Consider the following 27,876-nt stretch of genomic DNA (forward strand, 5'->3'; position numbering starts at 1 on the left):
TATCGACCAATATTTAAAGAATAGTGCTCGCTCGATTACAAAATTGCAAGCATTCTGCTTTTTAAAATGGCGGACGGCGTTGACATTGATTTATATGACAATATAGAAGATGAATTTAGTCAGGTAATTTTAGAATTTCTACATTACACCCTTTGCTATATTTAATTAAAAAGACTTTCGTATTATTGGATAATTCTTTTACTAGTCAAAAGTTAATCTCTTTAGACATTAAGATCAGAAATTTAATTGTAATTTTGAAAATTTTCGTCTGGACTCTACTGAGGTCTACTCTGGTTCACGACGGTAGTTCACCGTTTTGTTTTTCATTTTTTCAATGAAAAATAAAATAAAGTAGATCTAGAGTAAAGGATGGTTGTCGGACACGCTAAGCCATTCTCAGGCCATTTTTAAGTTTCAAAATTCATAACTCCGTAATGGTCTAACCTAAGAATAAAGTGATGGTGTCAATGAATTGAATGAATTCGTCATCGGACTCATCCTTTTGACTTTGTCTATAAAAATACTTAAAATAGCTATTTTGTAATGTATCACACTACACCTGACTACGCATAGTTAAAATTAGATCTGATGTGAAGAGGGGTAGGTTGGGTTTTCTGATGCGTAAAAGTTTTCGTCATGATTTTTGTCTCTGTAAAAGTTGTTGGCCGGTTTGGAGATTTATCGGACACTTCAAAGGAAATAGATGTCTTCTATATATTAAACATGTTATTATTAAGACATTTCATCCTTAATTTTATTATTCTGTACATTAGCGCAACGACACAAGCCATGTTATCACTTTTCCCACGCTCCACGCTTTCATTCTCGGCTTGTAACTGACGTCACACCACGGCCACTACTTTGGGCCTAGCCTAGCTGGTCGCGCTAGGGGAAAAAATCGCCTCTGTTGGGGGGGAGAAGAGGAGGAGTATTCTCTCTAGTCTACCTATGGGGCACTTTTTTCCCCCCGTTGCACAGCCCCACTTTTTTTTTTAGAGCGTGTAATGGTATGCTTAAGAGACATGGAAAAAAGGGGGGAGGGAGACTTCATGTAGTATACTCTCTTTTGATTTTGACAATCTCTTAGAATGTTGATGTTTCTCACAATGGCCATTTAGCGCACCTGGTCGATCAATAATTGTAGGCTCGAGGTCTACAATGATATTGCTATTGTGACTTTTTTTTTTCAGCTGCCCATTGATGCCAATTTATTATTGTTTACATATGTGCACTTAAGTGCTATATTATTTGTACATATTTGTTGCATATTAAATGGTTATACGTTTTGCATACACCACATTAACTTTATTTTTTATAAATATGTTACGAATTTTTTTTTGTGGAAAATGTAACAAACACACACAAGAAAACATACATAACTTAAATATACATTTTGTACTATATTATTTTAACAAACAACAAAATTATTCTTGTAAATGTTTAAAAAAAAAACAATAACAATTTGTTTATTTCCCCATAAGTACTGTGTCAAGTTATTTCCCTTTGATGACTAGCGTCATATGACGATATGTTTTCTTATTCAGAAAAGGTAAAACTTGTTGGCCACCCCCTATTTACATGTTTAAGTGGGAAAGGAGAGTCTGGGTTGTACAATTTATCTGTTTCTAGTGCCTATTTAGAAGCATTATATCTGGGTTTTAATTGGGTAATGCATCTAGGGGCTTAAAAATCGTCTTAGCTCCAGACCCTATCTCGTTCTTCCCCTTGGGAGAAAAAAAGCAAAGTTTTACAGTAGTCTACTTTGACCCCAGATAAAATTACTTTCTCTCAATATAAAAGGGAGCTGTACGTGTCAGAAGTGTGACAAAATAGTCCATGCGCAATATTTATGCGGAAGTTGGGTAGTAAACATTCAAATAAAGAAGATTTAATAATAATACATCGAGGTGGCCGATATGCGAGACGAAACCCGGGTTTCCGACAACCATCCTTTACTCTATAATAATAACTGTTTCTGTTACAAAGTCAAAATTTCTACTCTAAAAATGTAAAATCTTCATCTTGAGTCCTGGTGTGCTGCGACCTGCTGAGAATAGTCAGATTAAAATGGTTTTAGATAACTATGGCTAATCTGTTTACTGTTTAGTTTTAGAAAATCCAGGCCAGTCAAAGTCAAAGGAAATACAATAAACATGCTTCTAGAGCTAGGTAGCCCTGTCGGACCAAGTAAAAACAAAGGTCATTTGCGCAACGAGGCCTTCATCTGCTACAAAACAAACAAAGAAGACAAACAATTAACATGAAATTAAGTTAACCCATTAGCTCCTTCTGCAGTTGGAAACGTTTTCCCGTTTTTGTCCTAAACCGTTGTAGAACGTTTCTAAAACCCCCTATTCAATATACTTGATTTAAACTTTTTAAAAACAAGATTTCTTCTAGTCTCGTTGCAAGCGTGATTACAAATAACTTTGGAGATTACCGATTCTATTTTTAATAAAATCTGGAAGGTTTTTATTTTTTAAATAATTTTTCAAACGAACAGGCCCATAGCCCCAGTGTATAAGCCCCCACGTGGGAAAATGAGTATTTTTGAAGTTTTTTATAATCTAGTGGTATTAAACGTATATATTTTTTAAAACTAGACATATAGTTCTATTTTTTAAAGTTATCTGTTTGTTTATTTGTATTAGATCTTCAATTTGATTATTTTTTGCAAAATACATATTTTTTAGGATTTTTTAAATACGGAGTTATCCCTCCTTGCTTAGGACTTTGAAGGTTTTTTTTTTCACCGGAAATAGGAGCTATTGGGTTAAATTATCTGTCCAATATTCTCTATCGAGGCAGAAAAGAAATGAGCTATGCTGGTGTACAAGCGCAGGAAATCGTAAGGAGGTAATGTGTGGTAAAAATAAATGGGAAAAGGGCGGAGTGTTACTCCCAAACTCATTATATTGTAATGAAACTAATATAGTTTGAATGATTTTTGAGATGCGATTGTCCTCTATCCGGCGAACATGTCCGAGCCAGCGCAGGGGGCATTGCCTGAGGACCTTAAAGAAGCTGGGAAGGCTCTTTCTCGCGAGGGTCTCAGTATTACACACTTTTTCTTTCCATGATATTTTTAAGATCCTTCGAAGGCAGCGCAAGTGGAATGAGTTTAGTTTCCTCTCTTGTTTTGTGTAGGTTGTTCACAACTCGCTGCCGTACAGTAGCGTGCTAAGAATGCATGCATTGTAGACCTCCATTTTGGTCGGTGTGGTGAGCTTCTGTATTTCCCAAACTCTTGGTCAGAGTCTAGCAAAGGTTGATGTGGCCTTCCCTATGCGTTTTTTGATCTCCTCTTCTAGTGACAGGTCACCTTGAATTGTAGACCCAAGGTAGCTGTTCATATCCGATTTATTTCTTAATGTGAATATAAGTCCAAAGAATAAATTGATCTATGGTCCATGTAAAATAAAAAAGCCCTTTTAACCCGTTCAAAACATGATTTTGAGAACTAAATCAGATTGGAATGCTATATGAATTCCTACTGATCTCAAAACTGCTGCATAAAGGCTATTGCTTCTGGTAACCAAAAAAAATCGCCCCGACCGGAAAGTCAAAGTATCTACATTGTAGCTAATGAAGGCCTCGTGGCCCAAACGTCCTTTGTTTTTACTTGTCCAGCAGGGTTAAATATATGCATGATTATTGTATTTTCTATACAATTGTTCACCCTTGCAGCTGTAAATCTTTATTTTTGAGCCTTTGAACAGTCAAAGGAAAGGCTGTTGAATGTTCAGAATTATTTAGAATAATATGTGAGCCTTTAGCTGATGATAATGATCAAATTTTAAAAAAAGTACTAAACCTTTGTACCTACTTCTCTGTGAAGTAAATTTAATTTTAATTACTTACATCATCTATTATGTAATTGTTTTTCATTAAAAAAATTAAAATACAAGATATTTATCAAGTACAAAGTACTAAAACTTTCATCTAAGTACAACCTGTTGAAATAAAAGCTTTTTAGAACATTTTAGAATTAGAGAAATAAAAATAAAAAGATCTGGCTCAGATATCTTAAAAGGGTCATTTTTAGAAATGTATTTGTGATTTTTTTTGTCAGATACCTAATCACTGATGTCTTGAAAAAAAAAGAAGATATATTTGCAACACAGAAAGATGCTTAACAAAGAACATGGCAAATTATTATTGTTATTAATTGTTCCGCAATATGAAAGTCAAAGGTATTCAGCAGAAATGTGTTCCCACCCCCCTTTTTTTTAGCGTTTTGTAATTACAGCTGAACCCAGGGACACCTAGAGAAACTAATGAGGTTTCAATAAATCTAAATATAATAGAAAGTTGTAACAATAATATTATAAGAAATTTTTTTTAATATAGAAATATTTTTTTTGGGACGTTCACAGGATGCAGATTTTGGTGGAGGAGGAGATTTGTATGATGATGTTATCACAGCATCATCAACACGTTCAAGTGCAGAGGTAAATCTTTGAATTATTTGTCTAATTAAGAATATATTTAAATCTCTGCAATTAAACCGTGATTATCATACTTTAAGGATGCACCTATTTTAATTGACAAAAATCATGTTTTTGGACCTTGGCATCTATGCTGATCTCTCTTTTTTATTTTTAAATTAAATTATATACTAAAACTTGTAACAACTACTTATATATACAAGATTTCTTAGCGGTTTAGATACTCAAAAAATTTAATCCCTAAAAAATGTAATCCCTTAAAGTGCTCTTTTTTCTATAAAGTTAAAATTAGTTGAATTAGATATAGGTATGCTCAATTTGTTTTTCAATAAAATCATGATAAAATACTGATAAAAATGATAAATGTAGCATTATTTTAATATTTAATGGGATCTTCTGTTATTAAATTGTAGACTTTGTAAAGCAGAAACAATAATACTGAAAGGGCATATTCCAACTGGTTGTTTGCTTGGTCAAGTAATTTAAAGTGAGAGTTTCAGTAACTACAACCTAAAAACCTTTGATGGCGATTTGTAAAAGTTGTGGAAAACATTTTAAAGTCTTTAATAGTATCTCCAAATTCATACAGCTTGTACTGATCAGGATAGCTTAGCACTTGACTGGGACTAAAACTTTGAAAACAGTAAGCGCAAGGGTTTGGTTTTATTTACCAGATTAAGAAAGACCATCTAACTATTGACTTTTTTAAAGCACATTTAAGGATTAGATTTATTGTATCTGATTAATCATGAAGTTAACAAACAGGCAGCTTGTTAAAAAGGTAATTCCGGACTGTGAGCACTTCATATTAGCTTTAAACACCTTTTGACTACCGATGGCAGTTGTTATGAATAAAAAAGAAGGAAGGAAAGTTAATACAATCTTTGTAACTTGTTAAATAGGAGAGTTTATTGACTACTATATTCTTTCCATGCTGACACTCTTTTATTTTGTATATTTTTTTAAAAGGCGCTCTTATTCCTGCTGAAGCAAATTTATTTTAACCTATTTCAAATTCAGATTAAGAAATATTGTCATTTTAGGCCTCACATAGTTCAAGTATCATATAAACAAAGATTGTACAACTACAGATAAAATACTTTTTAAATAAAAGGCATGCCATGATAAATGGAGTGGCAGCAGACAATGTAAATTATGATATTTCTGTCTACTTTATCAACAAGCCTGGCCGTTTCATTGGTCTCACTATTCCCCTACCAAAGACAACTAATAGGTAAATGCCTGTTTTGGAAACTGCTTTACATTTCAGATTCTCAACAATTTTGAAGATGATCCGTTTTTAATGTCATTTTACATACGCAGCTATTTTCATTTTTTTAATAAACAAGCAAATGTAGAATAGAAAAGATTTAATTAGATTTTTTCTCTAATTAATCTATTATATTTTCAGCCGATGGACAGATCTGGAAGTAAAACACCATCTCGATCTAACAGTTCATCCCTTCCCTCATCTACATCTGCAGCCACGCATACTGGAAAAAAACATATGCTTTACATTGGAAACTTAACATGGGTATGATTTCATTTTTTTTAAAGGAAATTTAAAAAATCAGAGTGATATTACTAAGACACAAAAGCTGCATTGAAATATCCATTTTACAAGATTGAGGTAGAAAAGAATGATGAATTTTGGGGCAGCTATTCTCAATCTTTTACTTCTGGGAAACTCCCCTTTTCCCTTTTCAACAAAAAAAAAAATGGATGGTATCATGCTCCCAATAGCCAGCTGCAGGTCTAAGCAAGAGACACACTTGATTTCTTGCATTCTACAGAAATGCAATCACCCTTTCATTATAGTAATAAGAGTGAGTAGAATAAAGAAGAAAGCATGTCAAAAAAAACATGTCTTTAAACACTATAAGTGAATGCCAGTCTTCAATAATTTAACTTTTATAATTTCACTTATGCTAGTTATTTGTATTAATTTGTAAAACATATTTGTCTGCAGTGGACAACTGATCAAGATCTTACAGATGCTATGAGTTCTATAGGTGTATCTGATTTGTTGGAGATTAAATTTTATGAAAATAGAGCCAATGGACAATCTAAAGGGTAGATATTTTGTTTCCATTTATTAATTGTTCTCATATCAATTGTAAGTAATACATAAGACATTAAATGTTACACATTTAGTATTAAACCATTGGTTTGGAATAAGATATTAATGTGAAAAAACAAACAAATTAAATTATATATATATTTATATATATAGTGTGTGTGTTTATAAGTTATAAAGCATATGGGTAGAGCTAGCTTGTTGTAGTGTCTGGGTGTAGACTTGCTGCTTCAAGTACCGGAGACAGATTTGTTAAAAAATGGAGTCAAGATAAAGGATTTTGTCACAATGGCATAATGATGTCAGCTAGAAAAAAAAATTATACATCATAAACAGTAAATAGATGGCTTTGCATCTAAAAGTCATACTTCTTCTGCACATGTACACATCTTGAAATCCGAATAGTAAGTTTAAAACAGTGAACTAATCATTAGTTAAAATTTTTGAGATGATTGTGGACAAACCTTGTATCAACAATAATGGCTAAAATTTTCTTCAGCATTCTTGAGATAAAGTATATGCAAGCCCCATTTGAACATGAATAGACCAATTCAACATTTTTTTTTTTTATTTTATAAATCTCAGAATCTTATTTTTTTTTACATTTTTTTTTTATTGTTTCAGATTTGCCTTGATTATTGTGGGTTCTGAGCAGTCTTCAAGAACTATATTTGACAGACTTCCCCGTAAAGAACTTCATGGTCAGATTCCTCAAGTCAGCCACTTCACTAAACAAGCTCTCAATCAGTTTGAAGCACAGGCTCGCAAAACTGGAGGCGGTGGACCAGGAGATGCTGATCGCAGGGATGATCGAGGACCATCAGGTCGGGACTCATCTTCTAATGGAAATTTCAGACATGGTAACAAGCTATAGGTTAATAAGAAAGTGTATGGGAGGGAATGTTATTACGTTGGTTCAGATCAATATTAAGGTTAAATTTTAGATACACTTTCTTTTCTAGATAAGCGTGGTCCTTTACCTCAGGGAGGACCACCTTCTGGTGCTCCAGGCTTTCCACCAAGAATAAATGGCCCACCACCACCAAGGCAAGGACCACCTCCAGTTGTTGGACCACCACCTAGAGGGGCTGGTCCACTAAATTTTGCTCGTAAGTTTAGTTTAATTTTTTTTTAAATTTCCTTCTTTATATTGCAAAAACTTTAACCTGGATTTACATTTTTTGTTTAGCTAAATTTGTATTTAATTTTATTATCTCATTTTCGTGACCTTTCAAATGTTTCTGTTCCAGAAGAAACTTTTTGTGGAGTAATTTAACTCTCACTCATTTATATGTTTCTAAACAATTTACACAAATTGTAGGAATCATAAAGTAGCTATGATGAGCTCTTAAAATATCTTATAAACTTAAGAATGAACAAAAAATTAATTATTTTTTTTTAGATATTTTTGTTAAGGAATTTTGTGGAGGGAGGGGATATATTTATAGCGGATCTGTTTGCATCTTTATCACATAAGTACCAGATGACAAAATGATAACTATGTACTGGATCTGAAGCAGATTCATATTAGCCGTGGATGAATGGAAGGCTAAAAAGTTAAACTTTTTGCTAAGACTATGACTTGACTGGAGAGGTGACTGCATTTGAAATCAGTGATAGAAGAGGATGATCTTTCAAATCTCCTGCAGCTTTGTAATGTTGTTTTGATAATCTGCTGAAATGATTGATTTTTAGTATATTTAGACAAGACTCATAATCATAATTTACATTGGACAATGTTTTTCTACTTAAAGATGACATACACTGTAACTTTCTTCTCATGTACCAACTTTCTCCCCTTAATTACATGTGAACCTTGAGCCTATATAAGTTTTATGTTTTTGCATTTAATGCTGTAAATCATTTCCTTACTTTGAAGAACTGGTCAGAGCATGTACTGACTACTTGGCTACAGCACCTCCAGGCACACTTCCACCTGTGACTGGACCACCACCTGGAATGCCCCCTCTACCACCTCGACCTGGTCAACCTGTTCCTCCTGGTAATAGGGGTCCTCCACCCAGATTAGAAGTACCACAGGTAAATATGGTATGATATGTTTTTCTACAAAAAAAAATATATTTTTTAGAATTAAGGTTTTAAAAAAAAAATATATATATATATATTTTTTTTTTTTTTCCAATAATATGTATGTTTTTCACTTTTCTAGCCTCCTAGGCTAGGTATTCCTCCTCCTCACTTGCGACCACCACCTCCGTTGGACACAAGAGCGCCTCCTCCTATGAGACCAGAATGGGAGCGACCACCTGGCCCAGGTTGGTTATTAATATTGATTAAAATATTTACTTATTGTCTAACTTTAGTGTAGTTGATTGTTTTTTTTTTTTTACTGTTCATTATTGTGTAATTTACATTTCTTAACAATTTTTATATTTATTGTATTGTGCCTTAGTTGTATTTCCTACTTGTGCTTACAGCTCTTAGCAGTCTATTTGTAATATATTTCCTAAACACATTTCAAAGCAGAATTATTCACAAGTCAAATGAAATTTGTCACTGTCTGATAACATTTGATGTATCTAAATGGGCTTCATAATGTTTGTGTTGGATACATATCTATAATATAAAATCTGAAGCCTCAATACACTCATCACTGATTCTCCTGCTTTGGGGCAATGAAAAATACAAAAGCACTAAAATATCTTGTTAGAAAACTTGAAATAGCATTTTTAGCAGGCTGAACAGTTGTGTGTGTGTGTGCATGTGGAGTAAATTGTGAAAAGTGTTCTGTTGGAGAATGCAAAGCAAAATACATTGCCATTAAAGGTTTAATGTAGATGTAGAATTGGTAAAATAAAATTGTTAATGTATGAATGTTTGTGCGTCCTTTTGTTTTTCTTTTTGGAAAGAGGGGAGGGGGGGGGGGGCGCTAGACTTTTGCCAAGGCTAAAAAAAAGTTTGTTTTATTTTTCTTGGCTACAACTGACTGGGCAAAATGTTTGATAGTGTATGTTGGGAGTGTAAAGAATGAGATGATTAATTAGCTGTAGAAAGTAAAAGTAGTTTGGAGTATAATTGCTTCACCAAATATTCTAGGAACTGCTCAAGACCTAATTTACATTACTGTTAATGGGTTGTGTAGAGTTTAAACTTTTTTTTTTATTTGGAATTGATAAAACATTGATCAGTAATTTGTGTAGTGCATGGTTAACAGAAATATACATTAAACCTTTTTGTTCCATCTTTAATTCTGGTCATAATTTTCAAATTTAAGCTCAACCCCCTCCTCCTGGCAGTAAGTTTTTTTTTTAATACTTAAATATTTTTTTTTTAAACTTTGGAAGCTAATATTGAATGTTAATGTCGTACCTATGGGGTGAATATTTCTTGGTGAAATTGTAACTGCGACTCCCATTTTCCTAACTAATGTTTCTGTTATTTTATTTTTTTAAATATAATATTATGCGTATATATATATATCTATACTTCATAAGTCATTTATTGTTGTAGTGAAATTAAGAAACTAGACAAGAAATAACAATAGATCTATATTCTAATTTTACACATTAAAATATTTTTTTTGTAGCAATTTTTGTATATATATATGTTCTTGGTATTTTGTTTAGCTATTCTTTTCAATTTTTTTTTTTGTTTTATGGTAAGGTTTTAAATGTGTGAATAAATTACATTTATCAAGTATAAAATGTTCAAAGAAAACAAACAAAACATGATTATTATTCAATGAATGCATATTCTTTACATGTTTTTTTCTTTTACATAAAAGCTTTGACTGTTTTTTTTTTTTATTTAACATTTCTTTTTATAAAAGCATGACATTTTTGTATAGTTTCTGTTAAAACTTTAAAAACCATAAATAAGTATTCTTTTCTTTTTTCCTTCTTAATACGTTAATACTTTTTAAAATTTACATTATTAAATCATGCAATTTAAGTAAAAAAAAATGTATAGAAAAAATATAAAACAAAATTTTCTAAAATGTTTTTGGTGGTGATGGGCTTTGCCTTAATATTGGCAGGGGCTTTAAAAAAAAATATTTTTTTTTGTATGGCATTTTTTAAAGCAGCTTTTCTGTGAGTTTATGGATAATAAAAAATTGTAAAATGTTAATCTCAAGTCCCATTTGTGCAGTGTTTTCATATTAATCTGGAATGTGGTCTTTTTTGTATTTCAGCTACTTATCCTCCTGGAGGCCCCCTTCCCCCACAGCCAGTACCACCACCTGGATTGAGACCTCCACATATTGCTGCTCCAGGTAAGGAGTTTGAAGACCCATGAGTAATTAGATGACAGGATTTGTTTTGAGTAGGTTTGGCGGTGCCATTTATAATAAAAATTCATTGAACAAACAGTGGTGAATATAATTTCCTTGACATTAATATCTTCAAACTAAATTCATCAAAATAGTTATTCCATCCATTAATAAAATCCACACAAACATAAATCCCTTGTTTAAATCATATGATTGGTAGATTAACTTGACCTACAAATATGTATGAGTGTGTGAAAATGTGGCTAGCGCAATACAAATTTATTAAAGTGAGGGAGATTCGTCCTATTAAATGAATCACAGTGAACAATTGCTGAATAAAATATATAGATATCTTATAACTAATCACCAAAAAACAATGAGGATGAATCTAGCTTTGTTTTACTTTGATAGTCTTGTCTCCCTTAAGACTTTACTAGACAGTTACATATTACTACATCCTTTCTTCTAATTTTTTCTCTGTCTCTGTCTACTTATTTACCTATGGACTAGGAAGAATCTAGTAATCTAAACACTTGAATCTTGATCCACATTTCCAACTAGGTTACTTCTTAACTCTTTCTCTCCGTAATTATTTACTACATTCTGTTGGAATCAACGTTGGTATCGTCAGTTAGGAGAGAAAGAGTTAAACATGGTCATTTCCCCTAACAGCAGTGATGTGTGGTCAAGCATAACAGCTGTCTCCACTTTCTTTGAAAGTGAACCCCCCATATGTAAATAATGCATTAATATTAACTAAATTATTATATTCTTTTTATTAATACATTCTACACTGTACTATGAAAAGTTTTGATTTTTAGCAATTCAAAGAGCTTGAAAAACACAGAGATAAAGTCAGTGCCAGAGCACCAGTTCCCTAAAACAAGGAGTATAACTTTTGAGAGAAAAATAAAATGATGAAATTTAAACAGTTTAATTCTAAAATGAAAATATGTCAATAAAATTCTCATCTTCAAAAAATTTTAATTGTAAATTCCAATTATGAAAGCTATGAATAATACAAAATCTTATTATAGTATTACAACTAAAATGTATAAGTATACATACATTAGCCCAACTCTTAGCTTTTAAGCCCAACTCTTAGCTTTTAAGCCCAACTCTTAGATTGCTGACTTAATCACTCAACTAATATGAATTCTTCACTTAACATTAATCCCTCATTTATGGGATTAAAGCAGTCTCAATCCTAAGATGCACTTACCATATACTCTGTTGATTTTAGAGAAAATTTAAAAAAAAAAAAAACACTTCATAAAGATAAATTGATATATGATGTTTTTAAAAAATCTTTAAATTAAAAGCTTTTAAAAACAAGGTAAGAAAAACAAAAAAGTCAGCAATGCTGCTACTTTAAGGGGTGAAGGTTTAGTTGGTACATTTACTTAATATATGACTGTTTTGCTTGATACTAATTTTGTATTTGTCTGCTTGATTTAGGTTTGCCTCCTCCAACTATACCACCAGTCTCAACTGCACCACCACCAGGACATGTGCCTCCACCTGGGCACAATCCTTTCTTTCCTCCTCCTATTACTGGTCCTCCACCAACTGTGAGTATACTTAAGCATAGCTAACAATTGATCTATGTGAAATGTTTTACAGGTTACATGTGTTTCTTCAGAGTTAAAGATAATTTACTTCCTAGTCCAAACCTTCCGAAGGACGACGGGGGTGGGAGCGAGCAGGGTTTGATCCCAAGACCATCAATAAGTCCAAATGACAGTCCAGCATGCAAACTGCATGGCCAGACAGCCATCCAAAGTGTTTGATCTTATTGGACATTCATATTTTGTATGGGGAAAAAATATATCTCAAAAACAACAGAAGTGCAGCTCAATACAGACATGGCACCATTAAGGATATTGTTATATTTTTTTTTATAACATCCAATCGCTATCTTCATAAACCAAAAAAACAACAACATTTTTTTAAAATAAATTAACCCTTCAGACTGAGCCTGTGAAACAAACTGTCCCTTGTGACATCTGGGCCAGCCCCCTTCACTTACTATCTTTCAAGCTCTAGATCTAATGAATCAATTGATCTCTGACAGTTTCTTGTAATAAATAAAAAACATTCTTCTTAATAAATTCTGACTCCTTATCCTAAGAGTCTAAATCAACTACAATATTGATGAACTCTAGGCTTATAGAAGGCTAGACATACTTGTTACGTGCCTAATTCAGTATTGCAAATTTTCATGTAAAACCACACCAATTCAATGTAAAAACATGGGCGCAGCCATTTGCAAAGCTTAACATGTGCACAGTGGTCTGGTAGTGTAAACATAGAACAACATATGTGTGTGATAACAGTTAAGCATGCTCTTGATTTTTTTCTTTCATGTGTAAATGAATGTATTCTATTTTCCAATTGTTCAGGCAACTCACCCACCACCAGATCCATATGGAAGACCTCCTCCAACAGCTAACTATCAAGACACTTTGTATGCCAGGCCACCACCAGAAAGGTTAGTTTTAAACAACTGTTTACACACAGTTCTCTTATTGATTGACCAGAACATGAAAAAGTACAAAACTTATTTCTTGTTAGGTGAGAATTTTTCCTAAAATGACATTCATTGTTAATTATATATACTTCCTAGGCCATCGCGTTCTGAACTTAGAAAAACCCCAATCAGGTTGGAATATAATCTTGTTCAATATTGGTTTGAGTTTTATGTTCTGTTTTTCAAATATTGAACTATTGCATGGGCAAAGATTGCCGATGGCCATAATATCAGTGACTGAACTTCCTTTGTATTCTTATTTGAATAGTTTGTTTATTTTTCGGTTGATTGTTTCTTCCTCATTTGATTTGCTTACGCTCATTTCTGTACATTATCTTAGCTTTAGGGGCTCTGTTGCTTATATTTCAACAAATGTAAACTTGTATGTCGAAATAGTTAAAAAAAAAAATTGAGTCAGAACAGTGTTGAACTTTCCTCCCTCTTTGTTCTAAACAATTCCAGGCATGAGCCACCACCCCCTCAGCTGAGTGACCAAGAGTTTGAAGAAATATTTCAACGCAACAAAACAGTATCAAGCAGTGCTATCAATAGAGCTGTCCAGGATGCTAGCTCGGGTAAGTACTCTAGTTGATTTTACATCAGGGATTGATCTTTGTACCTAGCAACCACAAATCCAGTCCATTTTTTAAAACCTTCTTTGGAGATCTTGCATCATCCCATCCCATCATTCATCAGATTGTAAATAAACAAATAGAAGTAATTCCAGTATTTCCATACAAACAATAAAGATTATTACTATTATTATTTATATCCGGCTTAAGAAGGTATATGTCAATAAAATATCAAATTATGAGCATATAGTTAGTAGTTAATCCATAATAAAGTGTGAAGTAAAATATTATAAGTAAATTTAGTTGTATCCATCTTAATCGTACTAAATGTACTGTTTATAACCTGAGTCTATTATTACTAAGTTTATATGTTTTCAATATTCTTTTTAGGTGACTTTCCCAGTGCTATAGAAACTTTAGTTACAGCCATCTCTCTAATTAAGCAGTCAAAAATAGCTGCAGATGACCGTTGTAAAATTCTCATCAGCTCGCTGCAAGATACACTTCATGGGATTGAAGAGAAATCCTATGGCTCTAGGTAAATTATTTTTGGACCGTCTGTTTTCCTATCTCTTCGTAAATCATTAATTGATATAGCTCTTAATACTCTTTTCATTTGTTGTTGACTTTCAGGAGCAGTAGACGATCAAGATCAAGAGACCGGGAAAGGGATCGGGAAAGAATGGAAAAACGGTCCCGACATCGTTCACGTAGTAGGGAAAGAGACCCTCGAGAGTATAGAGAACGTTCTAGGGAAAGAGATAGAGAGCGTGAACGACATTATGAAGATCGTCGTGAAAGGGAACGAGAGAGGGAGCGTAGCGAGAGAAGTGACAGAGGAGGAGAAAGAGATAGAGAACGATCCGAAAGAGAACGTACTGACAGAGAACGTGCTGAACGGGAACGCAGTGATAGAGAGAGAGCAGACAGAGAAAGGGTTGAACGGGAACGAACAGAACGTGAGAGGACAGACAGAGAGCGTGAATACAGTAGTCGGCGACACTAAGATCATTTTATTTGACCATACTGCTTGTTTTTCTTTATGAGGTAAATGTTTTCTTGTGTTGTTATTTTGTTATCTAAACTATGTTGTATGTAACAGAATTTCCTTTCAGAGGCTTTAATTATAGTTTACATTCAACCATTTGATGAGCCAACTTGCAGAGATAGGATTATATGTCAGAAATCTGTAGTGTTAAAAAACAAGTAAGTGATATATGTATTTGAATGTTGACGCTGATATTGTGTTGTTGTTTTTTTTAACAGTACTTTATTTAGAATTTTTGCCATTTATTTTCCAGAAAGTTGCAATGAAAAGTGACTGCTGCCTGGCCAGAAGTGCCCTTTCTATGTTGTTCTACCTACAGTTTTATATTTACTCAATTAGCTTGGTCTCAACGATAACACTAAACAATTGCTCAAATGTTAGGGAGCCTACAACATGCACACAATTGTCTGAGTTGATCTCAAGCATGCTGTGTTAGTCAATATTATTTTTTATTTTCAAAATATTATTGTGTGTGGGATAAGTCATTGTCCAGCTTCCGCCTTTAAATGGCATTAACTTAGCCAAGTTAGGCTTTTTCTTTTTTTTTTTTTTTTTTGTGTTGTTGTTGTTTATGATATTGATATTCAATGTGTTGTTATTAACAGGGTGTCAGAATGGGAGATTTGATATTTAGTAGTTATACAACTGTTACCGTATGAACGCTAAGTGGGTTGTTAGGATTTTGTTTTATACAAGATGGTGAAAATTGTTGAAATAACATATATGTTTGTGGCGTAAAAGACTTAGAATGGTCCTAACTAGTGATTAGTGAGGAAACTTACCACAAATATGAGCTTTTATTGATCAGCTATTAGGCTGCATGTTAATGGATGAAAGTGTTCAAACTTGGTTGTATTGAACTTGGTGAACATTGTGTTCAATATAACCAAAGAAATGGCCCATTCATTACTATGTTCTAGGATAAGTCTTCAGTACCTTCACTGTAATTTGCAAGTGATTGTGACTGACAGGCCTTTGTAATGTTATTGCCTTTGGAGCCAGATTCTTAGAGACCTTGAATGCTCTGAAAATAAATAAGAGAAAATGTTCAGGTGTCATTTGAAAAACATAATCCTAATAGTTTTTTGAAAAATAAAAAAGGTATTGTTTTCCTTAATTTTATGTACACTAGAACTGTAATATTCATCTCTAAAAGCTCTCTGTTTATTTTTAATGTGAATTCATGCCTATTAACTCAAATGAATTAGCCAAAATAGTTTTTAAAGTTTCAATGAGATACACATGCAAATTAAACTAAACATTATTTGAAATTTGCAAGATTGTGGTACGGAGATTATTTGTTTCGTCTTTTTTACCAAATGCATCTTAACTTTGTATTTTGTTTTTTCATTAGTGTCAATTTATTTGTCCCATATTTTAATATACCTAGATTACTTTTTAAAGTTATACCTTGTACTAGAACCATTCCCCTGTTTGTTAGTGTCATGGCATTGAAAGGGGTTGTTTGAATGAATGAGAAAAGTCTGTTGAATGATTTTTAGAAAACCAAATGTGATTCAGGCTCCCGGCCTTAAATAAGCTTGTCTTGTAGAGATTCAAATTATTTGTGATAACCGACTATCTGTGATATTTTGTTGACTTGCGTGCATTTAAACTTGACACCGTCCATATAATTTTTTGAAAGGGTGCTATACACGTACTTGTACAGCACTATTTACACCGCTATTGTCTCCACATTCCACATACATCTCTTAGATATCATCATTTACATATGACAGTGCAATACTTATTATTTTGTCCTATCACTTTTGTGATCATTGCTAAATGACTAATGACTTCTTCATTTCAGGTTATTTGACCGCTTTCCTGACTTGCCAAAAAAATGTTGTGATTTTTTGTCAATGATTGTATATACATGAATTTTTTTGTCTTTGGTTTTCTATAATTTTGTTTTCTTCAGCATTATTTTCAACTTGAAAAATGAATTATTTGATAAGTGAGTTTTGTCTTGTAATGTTTTGTATTTTCTTACGAACTAGGTCTTTTAAATTGTTTAATTTATTCTTTTTATATTTATATATATATATACACACAATGCAATAGTGAATGGAGTAATGGTGATGATAGTTACTTTTCCCATATTTTAAATTTTGAGTGTTGGTCAGATTCCCTCTCCATTTTTATGTATATGACTCTACACTTTATGCCTAAAAAAATGACTGGTTAGCAAAATACTTTCTTTTTCTGGGGTTATCAGTTTTTTGTTACTTTTTTTAAGCTGAAGCAAAGTGCCTCAGATGGAAAATAGGACAAACTTTTTTTTTTTTGAGAAATTTTCTTTTGGTGTGACCAAGGCTATAATTTTTAAATCCCTGACTGCATAGCACAGTATAATATTCTTGTAATAGGTTCGTATTTACATACACTCAAGGAATGTTTGAAGTTACCAAATATCCTTCTTGTAGTGTGTAAATAATTCGGGTTTGACAACAAAAAGCTGATTGTTGAGGTACCCCTGCAATCTATTGGGCAGATGATGTAAAGCTCTTTATCTTCTGTGGCTGACAGTTAATGAGGGTATCATATAGCCAGCACAATTACAAACCACCCTTACTTCCCCTACATATGTCAGGCCCAAGTTCCAAATCCCAGTCTTCATCTGGATTCAAACTTCGGGGACCCTCGCCCCTTTCCCCCCAATTTGAAATCAATAAGTTCACCACACAGTTGTTAATAGATATCTATCACAGATATACCATTATACCTTGCTGTAAAATAATGAAGAAATAATCAAATGGCTTTTTATATAATATACATACATTTGTGCATTTATTTTGTAATTTAAATTTTGTTTATAATGATTAATACCATGGTTTACACTTTGCAGGTGCCAAGAAAATGTCCTAAACTTTAACTAAATGTGCTTAATTTTATATGGCTTGCATTACTATATATTTTTAAATTTTTTTTTTAAATAACAGTTTGACCTGATTATATTGAAAATGGTTATATGAAAAGTGTGATTTTTTTTTTTTTTACATTTTAATTAGCTGGTCATTTCCAGTAGGAATGCATGGCTTCTCTAATCATTTATAAGAAATCTAGGCTAATTAGAACATTTCAAATATTTGTAACAGTCTACATGCTAAAATTATTTAGAAAAAAAAGGTAAAAATGATGCTTTGAATCACTAGTGTATACTAGTTATGCTTGTTTAATCAGGGTGCAAAATGACATTGAAATGAAATGTCAGGGGGACAACCATGTTAGGGCATCAAAGGCATGGCCTTTATCCCAGTGTCATTATCTTTCCCCTAAAGTAACCCTTGCTACCTGAACCTTAAAATGTTAATGTCCAATTTAGTCCTACATTCTCACTCCTAACACCTCTACTGTATGTACATCTGATTGAAATATATTGGTATGCATAAAGCAAGATGGCGTATATCTAGTTAGAAATATTTTACATGCTACAGTGAAAATAGAGGTGACATACATACAAAAGATAGTTCTTCTGATTGGTTGTGTTGAACATATAGAGTTATCTGTCCAACATAATGTTAGACTGGGCTCATATATATTACTGACTGTTGGCCCTGGGGTTTGGTATCTGTAACCAGTATGTTTAAATGCCAGAGTTATTGACACTGTTGTAATACTTAGAGATATGAGAGCTACTAAAACAGTTCAGCTCGAGAAAGTGTACTAATTACCAAAGTTTCATACATGCTTGAAATTCTCATCTAAGTGACATTTTGAGTGAGATTTTATACCAGTTTTATGTCAGAACTTCTTTGTGCCCAGTCATTAGTCATATTTTGTTTAGAATGTGTGAACATTGAGTGATATTTACACTGAAAGAGGCCCTCTTGTTCTGATACTGCATGTTACACAAACTGCATTCACCTTTAAATCTTGCATGCTTTTACTTTTCCAGTTTTTGTTAGAAATAACATTTCTCTTGAAAACTGCAATTGTTAGAATACTAGGTTAGTGATTAAAATATTGTTCTCTTGAAAGATTTATATTGGCTACCATTATGCTACTAAGCCACTGCGTTTAGGAATAGAATGTGGGCAGTATTATGATAGAGGCAACTAATTAACTTTTCTTTCCGTTGTTTGAAATGGGGCTGGATGTTTTGTTATCCACAAAATGTATCTAAACTGCCAAAGTCCCCAAACATGTATTTGTATGATCCATTGTTGTGTATAGGCTAACCTTTATTGATTGTAGTTCATCAATTGAAATATTCTTGTTTCAGCTAAAAACAAAAATATTTCTTGGTGAGCTCAATGGTTTTTTTTTTGGGTGGGGGGGGGATTTTATTATTAATTTTTAAATAGATTTTATTTAGCAAATTTTTCATGCTTATAGCATGCTCAGAGCGCTATGATCCAATCTCTAGAGGGGGGAGTGGGTATCAGGGAGGTTTTCCATGCTGCCTTAAGGTGCTTAAAAAACAGTCTGGTGTTGTACTGGATGCCCTTTGATAGGTTGCCATTGAAATGATAATCTATATAGTTTAGTGTCCTCACCATTAACTATCACTATTGTATGTATTACTCAAGTTTTAGTGGCTTAAAAGTTTTTCAGTATGGGTTTCTCGTTGTATACCTTATGTCATATGTAGTATACTGTGATTGGTAACTTATTTGTAAGAAAAATTGCCCATCTTTTTATTGACATTGGGCAACAGTGACAGATTGTCTAATACCTGCGTGTAATAATGATCAACATTTTAATTGTAATTAGACTTAAATAATTATAAAAAAAAAATCTTTTTTCAGAGATCTAACACATAAAAACATTTTCCTCAAGATTGTTATAATCTAAACGTATCCAGTTTGTAATACTTACAATAGGGTTTATAAGATGTGAAACGATTTCTTTAGTTATTTGTCACATGAACTGCTATGTGTTAGTTATCACATTAAGTTTTGTAAATATTGCAGTGTGGTACTATTGAAGCCATACATATGGCAGATTATCATATTTATAGTTTGCCCAAGAGATTATATAGGGAAATCAGTCTACGTATAATAGTTAATATGAAGTTTAAAAATATTTCCATTACCAAACTTGAAGGAAAAGTAACAATTGGTGTCCATACATTTCTCCCTATATCATTACTAGACATGTTAGTCTAGAAAATATTAACAACTGAAGGGTGTTTCTAATTCAAGTAAATTAGTTTGTCAAGTCACTCAGTACATTCTAAATGGCATTAAACTGAATAATCAATGTCAATAAACTGACTGGTCAACAATAGAGAGGTAGTATTATTATTATTATTATAGCTTTTATATAGCGCTACTTTCATGCTTATAGCATGCTCAGAGCGCTTTTGGTCCAATCTCATTTGTGGTCCAGTGGGGGGGGGGGGGGGGGGAGGGGGTATCTAGGAGTTGGTTTTCTGTGCTGCCTTTAGGCGCTCAGTAAACACAACTCTGCCTGAGTCGGGTGTCAAACCTCAAGCCCCCTTCTGGGTAGCCAAGCCAAGTTCAAACGCACTTGGCCTCTCGACCACGCTTCTCACTTATTAAATTGATAATTGTTATTAATGAACCCATGATTTGTTCACATTTTAGTGTGTGTGTGTATATATATATGTATATATATATATATATATATATATATATATATATATATATATATATATATATATATATATATATATATCCCTTAGCTTCCATGTCATCCATTCCAATGGAAGAACTGGATTAAAATATTTTCTTTTTTCACATTTGTTAAGTAGAAGAATTTTTCTGATTTTAACATATTTGTTTGGTTTTTCGTTATCAAACACACATAAGCAAAAAATTAATTCAAAGACTTAAGGACTTATGCAGGTGAAGTAGAGTTTACCTGTGTGGCTAACAGTTTACATAGGCTTGTGGCCTATAGAATAAGGCCATCTCTATGCATCCCCATAATTAGAGAGCTGTTCAGACCACTTTTGAGACAAAGCACAATTTCTTAAGAAATTATAGCGCTCTAGTTGTTTTGGAAATAAAGTTCCACCAGATCCTAAAAAAACTCAATATCCATACTTATTTATATATATTAATGATAAACTTCACTTCTGATGACTTATTATGTAAAAACAAAATCTTGTTTTAAATTTACTTTGTGTACAAGTTACAGTTGCTAGTCCGAGTAGAATGTAAACATTCATTGTTTCATATCATTTCTACACAGAGTTGATGGAATCCTTAAGAACAAAAACCCTTTTAATCTTTTGTTTTGGTGTCAAATGTAGGGGCAGATTAGTTTTTAGATTTCTATGACCCAATCTTGTACTGAAGTTCTGCGCTGACCCTCACTGAATTTAATGTACTTGAATGTCTTCATCAGTTTTCAGTTTTGGTATTAACTCATTGTGTATGTATTGCAGCACAGTACATTTTGGTGTGCCCACGTGTGCCAGTGATTGTTTAATATTCTTTTTTAAGTCAGATTATTTTTTTTACAGAGCTTTGTTTAGATTGTTAGAAGCTTTAAAAAAAAAGGATTTTTTTCTCTTATGTTTACGTTTTAAAATGAAAAGGTGCTGTTGATGTACACAGTGCCTCTAAATAATGACTGTTAGTTGAAAGTGGTCATTTTATTTTAATTTAAAATCAAATTTTCAAGGAATTCATAATTATTTTAATCAAAAATCATTTTTATCAAGGTACCTTTTTAAAAAGCTCTTTTTATTTTTAAGTGTTTGAAAGAACTTATTTTTGAAATAGTAACATAATCTTGAGAACTTTTTTTCAACATTTGGTTAACATTAAGTAAGAGTATTTTTATAAAAAAACATTTATAGATAGACGTGTTAAGAGTTGTGCTGCATTACGTAAAAGTTATCTACAGAATGAGTTAATCATTTTTGTTGAGGTTTATACATCATCTTCAAACTACTCTGTCTTACTATTTTGTACTTTTTATTTTAAACCATTTCTTTTAAGTTTTGCTTTTTTTTATGTTTCTCTTGTAAGGTTGTAGTGATAAAATCAATTAGATGGAGTAAGCAACTAAATATAATAAAAAAAAAAAGAGAACAGTTCCGATGTGAAATTCATTCTTTTTATTTACAACAATAATTTTGCGGATTGCAGTTACTCCCAATGTTATTAGCTATGCAAGCTTCCTTCTCACAGAATTTGTCAAGAAATATATTAAGTCTATACATTGTCGGTTATATAAAGTCCTTTTGAAAATATGCTCTATACATTGTCGGTTACTGTATTTAAATGTATTATTAATGTTTTGGCATTTACTTCACTGTTAATATTTACTCAGAAAAGTGATTTATTTTTACATAACAGTAAACATGGAGAAACTAGCCTATGTATAGGTCTGTTGAAGTGTAACTTGTTTAAATGGTGGGGAAACATCCATATTCTTACTACTTTTTAAATTGTACTTTTCTTGATATCTGCCATTTCGAAAATCTTGTATTTTCTGCAAAATAGTTTTAGATGTGCTCGCCAAATCAAAGTAATTGCAATTAAGCTTTTTTTTTCATTATTCGTAACTGTGATATTTATTCCCTATCTGAAGAAACTGGTCTGGCAGAAATGTTTTTGGGCTGGGATAAAGGAAACTATGTTCCCTTTCTGAAGAAACTGATCTGGCAGAAATGTTTTTGGACTGGGATAAAGGAAACTAGGTTCCCTTAAAAATCACCCTCTGGATATGCAGAATATTATAAAATTAAATAGCTATAAATAGCATTAATATTACTTGAAATACTAAACATTTTTTATTTGTATAGTATGCTAATGGAAAAGTTGAATAAATTCTACTATTGTAGTTGTGCATACAGTAATATAATAATAATCTTTTATATGCTAATAGAATAAGTATAGAAATATAGTGAACTTCCCACCCATCTACACAAAGAAACTTGTGTTGTGCAATTTAAATTACGTAGTAGTAACACTTTGGTGTTTGAATCGAGGATAGAGATGAACTAGTGGTGCCAGCCGAATTGGCAGTCCATGTGGCATGTTGATAGAATGTTCTCTTTTTGACTCTTTTTTTTTCTCTTTTTTTTTTATTTCAGAAAAATGTGTCTTGTCTTTAATCTGTTATTCATAAATATTTAAACATGCACCTTATTATACATAATGTGTTGACAATATTGTTAGAGGTTTATGACTAATGCAGCCACCTCAGATTTATGCTATTTAAAACGTTTCAGTTACAAACCATTTTGTATTATTAGTTACCCTCTAAGTAAATCATGATTTTGTTTCCATAAGTCCTTATTGTGTATCCCATTGTAGACCTTCTGGAAACCAATGGGTGGCATTTATTGGGATTTGTATGGTTTATGTTAATACCGGGGGATGGGAAATAAATGAACTGATTGGATCTTGTCATTGAAAAGTTGTACTTCTTTTTTCAATTGTCAGCTTCAATTTATTTAGTATCAGTTTGCTGATACTAGACAAATGTAAGCTTCTGAATGTAGTTTCTTGAATGTGGTGCCATATTATTACTAGAAATGCCATAGTTGTTCCCATTGTAGAGAAAAGGCTACAATGTCACTCGTTCTGATCACTGTTTTTAGTTGAGAACTAAAGCTGCTTTAGTATCGCCTCAGTTTCAATATCAAACTCAAGTATTTCCAGTCTTAACCATATTTTGTTCATAATAAATAATACTTCTATTTGCTTACCTTCATCTCTGGCATTGACTGTATCCCTAGAAATGTTAACCCCTGTGTAACAGCTGTTCATGTGTTAGTTTTATTCTGTTTTGGCCCTACATATGCAGAGTCTGTTATACCTGAACTTCAACTACCATTACCCATTAATATTCAAAGATGAAATGAAAGATGATTTTATGATCACAATCTGCTGCATTTCACCTTTAGATATATGCAATGAAATATATTGCTCTTGATGACTTAGTGATAAAGTGTGTAGGTAAAACTAGGAACTTAGTTGTAATGTTTTCTTGATTTATTTGTTATGTTGAACTCTCTATATCAACATTTCATTCAAATGTACACGTTAGTTCAATCATTCTATCTATTTGATGCAGTGCAATTATAATTCCATGTGTTTTCTTGACAATGAATGTGATTTAAATGAAATACTGTATATTTGAATGGCATTTTGTATATCAACATCTGTGGATTGTACCTCCAGGGACCTGTTTGCAAAACAGCTGGACTAAATTAAACCTTAATTCTAATTACAATTTGGAACTCGAGGCATATTTAAAGTAGCAGCAGTTTTGCAAAGAGTTGTGCCCATGTTTTTTGTCTGGTATTTATTGTAACTGACCAAGGCATTTCTTCCTTATCTGTTTCCCTTAGGCTTCTCCATGTTGTATCAAGTATGTTCAGCTGGCCCAAGATGCACACAGAGGATTCTCTTATATGTTTACAACCAGATCATCAGTAATGTAACTTTAATCTGTTGATGTCAGGAGTTGTTGCAAGGGCTAATTGTATTTTTTTTTTTTTTTTGCTGTCATTTTTTGTTTCAAACTCTTGGGATGTTCAATGATTAAAAAAAAAAAGAAGGAAGAGGAAAAGCCCAGCAGGGAATTCAAGTTGGACTTGAGCAGTTTGAACTGGACAAGGGACAGCTTCAGAAAATCTGACACAAGATAACTAAGCCCTCAAGGACATTGGTTGGACAGGCAATTTTTTTTTTGTTTCACTATTTGATAAATGACATTTTCTTGCTTTTAAATTGTTTTGCATCACCACCATCACTGCATCATCACCATCATCATCATTCATTATTTACATTCATTTTTTTTTTTTTTATTAAAAAATCATTGTTTCAACTTTTTATCATAGAGAAAGCTTGGAATGGTTACAGGCTTACATAACTGTCTATAATTGTCTATGTCCTGTGTTGTTTTGGTGACATAAATACAATAGAAAAAAAAAACATCATCATTTGTTGGTTGTATGTTCTATTTAAATAATTGTTTTTGTCACTGGGTCTCTAATTGGTAATTGGTTGTTTGAACACATTTGCAGATGTGAGTAAAGTGAAATGTCTTAAAAACAAAAAAAACATCAATACACTTTCATTTTAATCTTTTCAAATCAATGCAAGCTACAAGTTACATGCACATGAGGACTTGCTCTGACAGTATCTCAAATTCAATTTCATTGACATGTTAGTAGTTTTTTTTCCCCCCAAACTCTGGTCCATCTTTAATTCAATAGGTACAAAGACAAAAAAAAAGTTGCATTTCATTTTCAAGTGGACATCCCAGTGGACAACATGTTTATGTACATAGTTAGCACAATGATCTTAAATGTATAAAAAAATAGGAATGTATTAAAAAAGAAACTTTTTACAAGACAAACTGAAAATAAAGTCTAGAATATTATATAGCACCAGACAGCAGTATATTCTATTGAATGAATAAATAGGATAGTATTGACCACACATTTCCTCAACATTTAACCAAAAAAATTTTTAAAAAATGTCGCATTTAATAATAATTCTAAATCTACTAGATAAACTACTAGTAAGATCCATGGAGTTGCATAAAGCTATTGGAACTAAGTTGATTGGATGCCATGCCACCAAGTGGCATAGCTATCAATTAACAGTGGAAGTAACAAAAGTAACTAATTATTTGCCCAATAAAATGTTTAATAGGTGGGGGGACACTTGAAGTATTCTGCTGCTAAGGTGCACCCTGCCTGTGGGGATTGTGCTGGAGGGAATGGAGTAGTTCACTGTACTACATTATGCTACCAAACTGAAAACGTGAAATTTAGTTCAATAATGTTTTACATCTTTGTAATTCAATGCATTTTTTGGAATGGGTTTATAATAGAAAAGTTGTATGGTGGAATGTACTTTGCATTATGACACTGTGCTCTGAAGATTTTTTTCTTAGCAAATTACCATATACAACTCAAAATCAGTTAAAAAAGCCAAACACTAACAACATTTTTTATTTTTTTTAAATAATTGAATAAAAAGCAGTCAAATGTACATTTTTGCCTTGCTTTTAAATAAATCTTTGTATGAAAACTCTCAAACTAAATTAATTATGTTTTGTAAGTGCTGATATCAAAGTAAAGGACAAAGCTCTAGTTTTGAATGTCAAAAGTTTAATTAAACTATTCTTGTCACTATTAAGTTGTGTTTCTGTAAAGTGCTTTTCAATCATGGGTACCAGCACCTGTGCTGAGCCTTGAAATGTAAATCTCCCCTTTCAGACCTTGCACTCTATAGGACAGATGCTGTTAAGATCATCTATTTCTTTGGTTAACGAGCAAGGTGTCATGTAGCCAGCACAACGACCAACCACCTTTACTTTCCCCAACTCAAGTCAGGTACCCGTTAAAGTTGGGTGGACTCAGGGGTGCCCTGAAAATTTGGAAATTCAAAATCCTAGTCTTCACTAAGATTCTAACCCAGGTTCGAAAGTCAAGTGCCCCCTTTTTCTCAGCATGTACAGTAATGAACTAGCCACTCAAGCAACATATTACTGGTACGGTAGTTAATTATTCAGATGATAACCAATTAAAACAATTTATTCCTCACATAAGATACATACACTAATATTCACTATGGGAACATAACTGAAAGACAGTGAACCAGAGTAGTTTAGAGGGGAGACCTGCATTACATAACAGAACAAAAACAGCTAGAACATAGTGGTAGTCTTGTTTTGAGAACTAAAGCAACACAGAAAGTTCTTGACTTCACAGCAGTAATGTATTTTGAAAGTAATAGAGTTTCACTTTTAACAACTATAACTGAGCTTTTAAATCTGTGCAATTTAATAGTAATACGCTACATCAAATAAAGTAATGCCATAGCTTCAGCACAAATAGGCAACTCTATCTGCATCAGGACAAGCAGAACAGAAATATTTTGCATTCATAAGTTGTAAGGAAACTGATGAACTAATGCAGTACAAAATTAGATTGTCCTACTGCATAAAATGTGTACACTTAATTTACAGTGACATAAGTAAAATTGTTCTAGGCCAGATATTGCAACATCTTTACAGGCTGTACTAGCAATGCAACTAACACAAACAAATATACATATTCTTTTCCTGTACCGGTAAATATATTAGATTTGTCAATGGTAAGATTAGGTTTCAACATTCTTTCACCATATCAAAAAATAAAATGCATTGGATTGCACTCTCAATTTGCATTGTGCAAGCATGATACATTTTTAACAACAAATAAGCTAATGTATTATCAATGCAAAAATGTTATTCCTGTCATCAAGTTAAACTAGCTTTAAAACACTAAAGTTCTGTACTGTTCTTAGGCATAGAGCACAGTTAGAAAATGAGTCATGTGCATTTTAAGATCATTGAAAAACTTTGACAGAACAAAAGGGACATAATTCTAATTGCAATTTTTTTTTTTTTTTTGTTTCTCCTTTTGCTCTGCCAGAATTAACTTTCCATTGATTTATTCAGACATTGGAAACACATTATACAACTAAATTATTATCAAGCTAGGAGTTACTTGAAGAATAGAATATTTTGATGCCTGGAAACGGTACTGTGTGGAACACCTAGAAATGCATCCAGCACACATAGGCCTCTATGTAACACTTCAGGAAGCTCTGATTTCAAGAAATTGACAGCACCAGGGGCACTACTTCTATGTCCATTTTTATTTTACTCTACCTTTATATTCTATACAAAATAAAAACTAGCCAACAAATGGAATCTTGTGAAAGGAATGTTTTGTTTTTTTAATGAAACACGTGAAAAAGAGAGTCATCATAGTTTTATTATCTGTGCATCCCAGGTCTGCTCAGGAGTTTGGGTGTAGCCTCCATGACCCTGACCAACAGGTCATCAATGTAGTTCTCAAGGTCTTTGATGTACTGATCTTTGCGGATCATCTGAGCCTTGCACTGAATGACAACCCGGAACAAATCCTGTGGAAAAAAAACAACAAAACGTTTTTAAATACCATAAAAAGATTTATTGCTTTTTTTCACTAAACCTTCCCTGGTGATTGAATTAGTAATTTTTCTACTTTTCAGTGGTG

General features: G+C 32.5%; 2 protein-coding genes across 13 annotated transcripts in view; one reads left to right on the forward strand and one right to left on the reverse strand.

The window, feature by feature from the left end:
- Positions 1–31: 31 nt before the first annotated feature.
- On the forward strand, positions 32–24,777 carry LOC106073493 (cleavage and polyadenylation specificity factor subunit 6-like). 8 transcript variants are annotated; one of them, XM_013234062.2, is made up of 17 exons: positions 32–123; positions 4,377–4,451; positions 5,860–5,982; positions 6,418–6,521; positions 7,150–7,385; positions 7,470–7,634; positions 8,405–8,574; positions 8,696–8,801; positions 9,761–9,781; positions 10,679–10,759; positions 12,215–12,327; positions 13,159–13,247; positions 13,383–13,418; positions 13,749–13,861; positions 14,249–14,396; positions 14,492–14,905; positions 24,187–24,777. In XM_013234062.2, exons 1-16 carry the CDS (start codon positions 67–69, stop codon positions 14,862–14,864), a joined length of 2,010 nt encoding a protein of 669 aa, XP_013089516.1. In that variant the 5' UTR covers positions 32–66; the 3' UTR covers positions 14,865–14,905; positions 24,187–24,777. The 8 variants fall into 8 exon arrangements, with proteins under 8 accessions (XP_013089516.1, XP_013089517.1, XP_013089518.1 ...); XM_013234063.2 differs by having other exon boundaries at positions 37–123; positions 15,160–24,777; XM_013234064.2 differs by having other exon boundaries at positions 37–123; positions 8,405–8,565.
- LOC106073495 (rab11 family-interacting protein 2-like) overlaps positions 24,319–27,876 on the reverse strand; it is an 88,781-nt gene continuing 85,223 nt past the window's right edge. For all 5 annotated transcript variants that reach the window (XM_056045336.1, XM_056045337.1, XM_056045338.1 and 2 more), the window contains one exon: positions 24,319–27,763. In XM_056045336.1, the coding sequence (XP_055901311.1) occupies positions 27,614–27,763 (150 nt within the window). In that variant the 3' untranslated portion in view covers positions 24,319–27,613. The remainder of the gene's footprint in view (positions 27,764–27,876) is intronic.

Source organism: Biomphalaria glabrata, chromosome 10 (assembly GCF_947242115.1).
Source record: "Biomphalaria glabrata chromosome 10, xgBioGlab47.1, whole genome shotgun sequence".
In the NCBI taxonomy this organism is placed as follows: domain Eukaryota; kingdom Metazoa; phylum Mollusca; class Gastropoda; family Planorbidae; genus Biomphalaria; species Biomphalaria glabrata.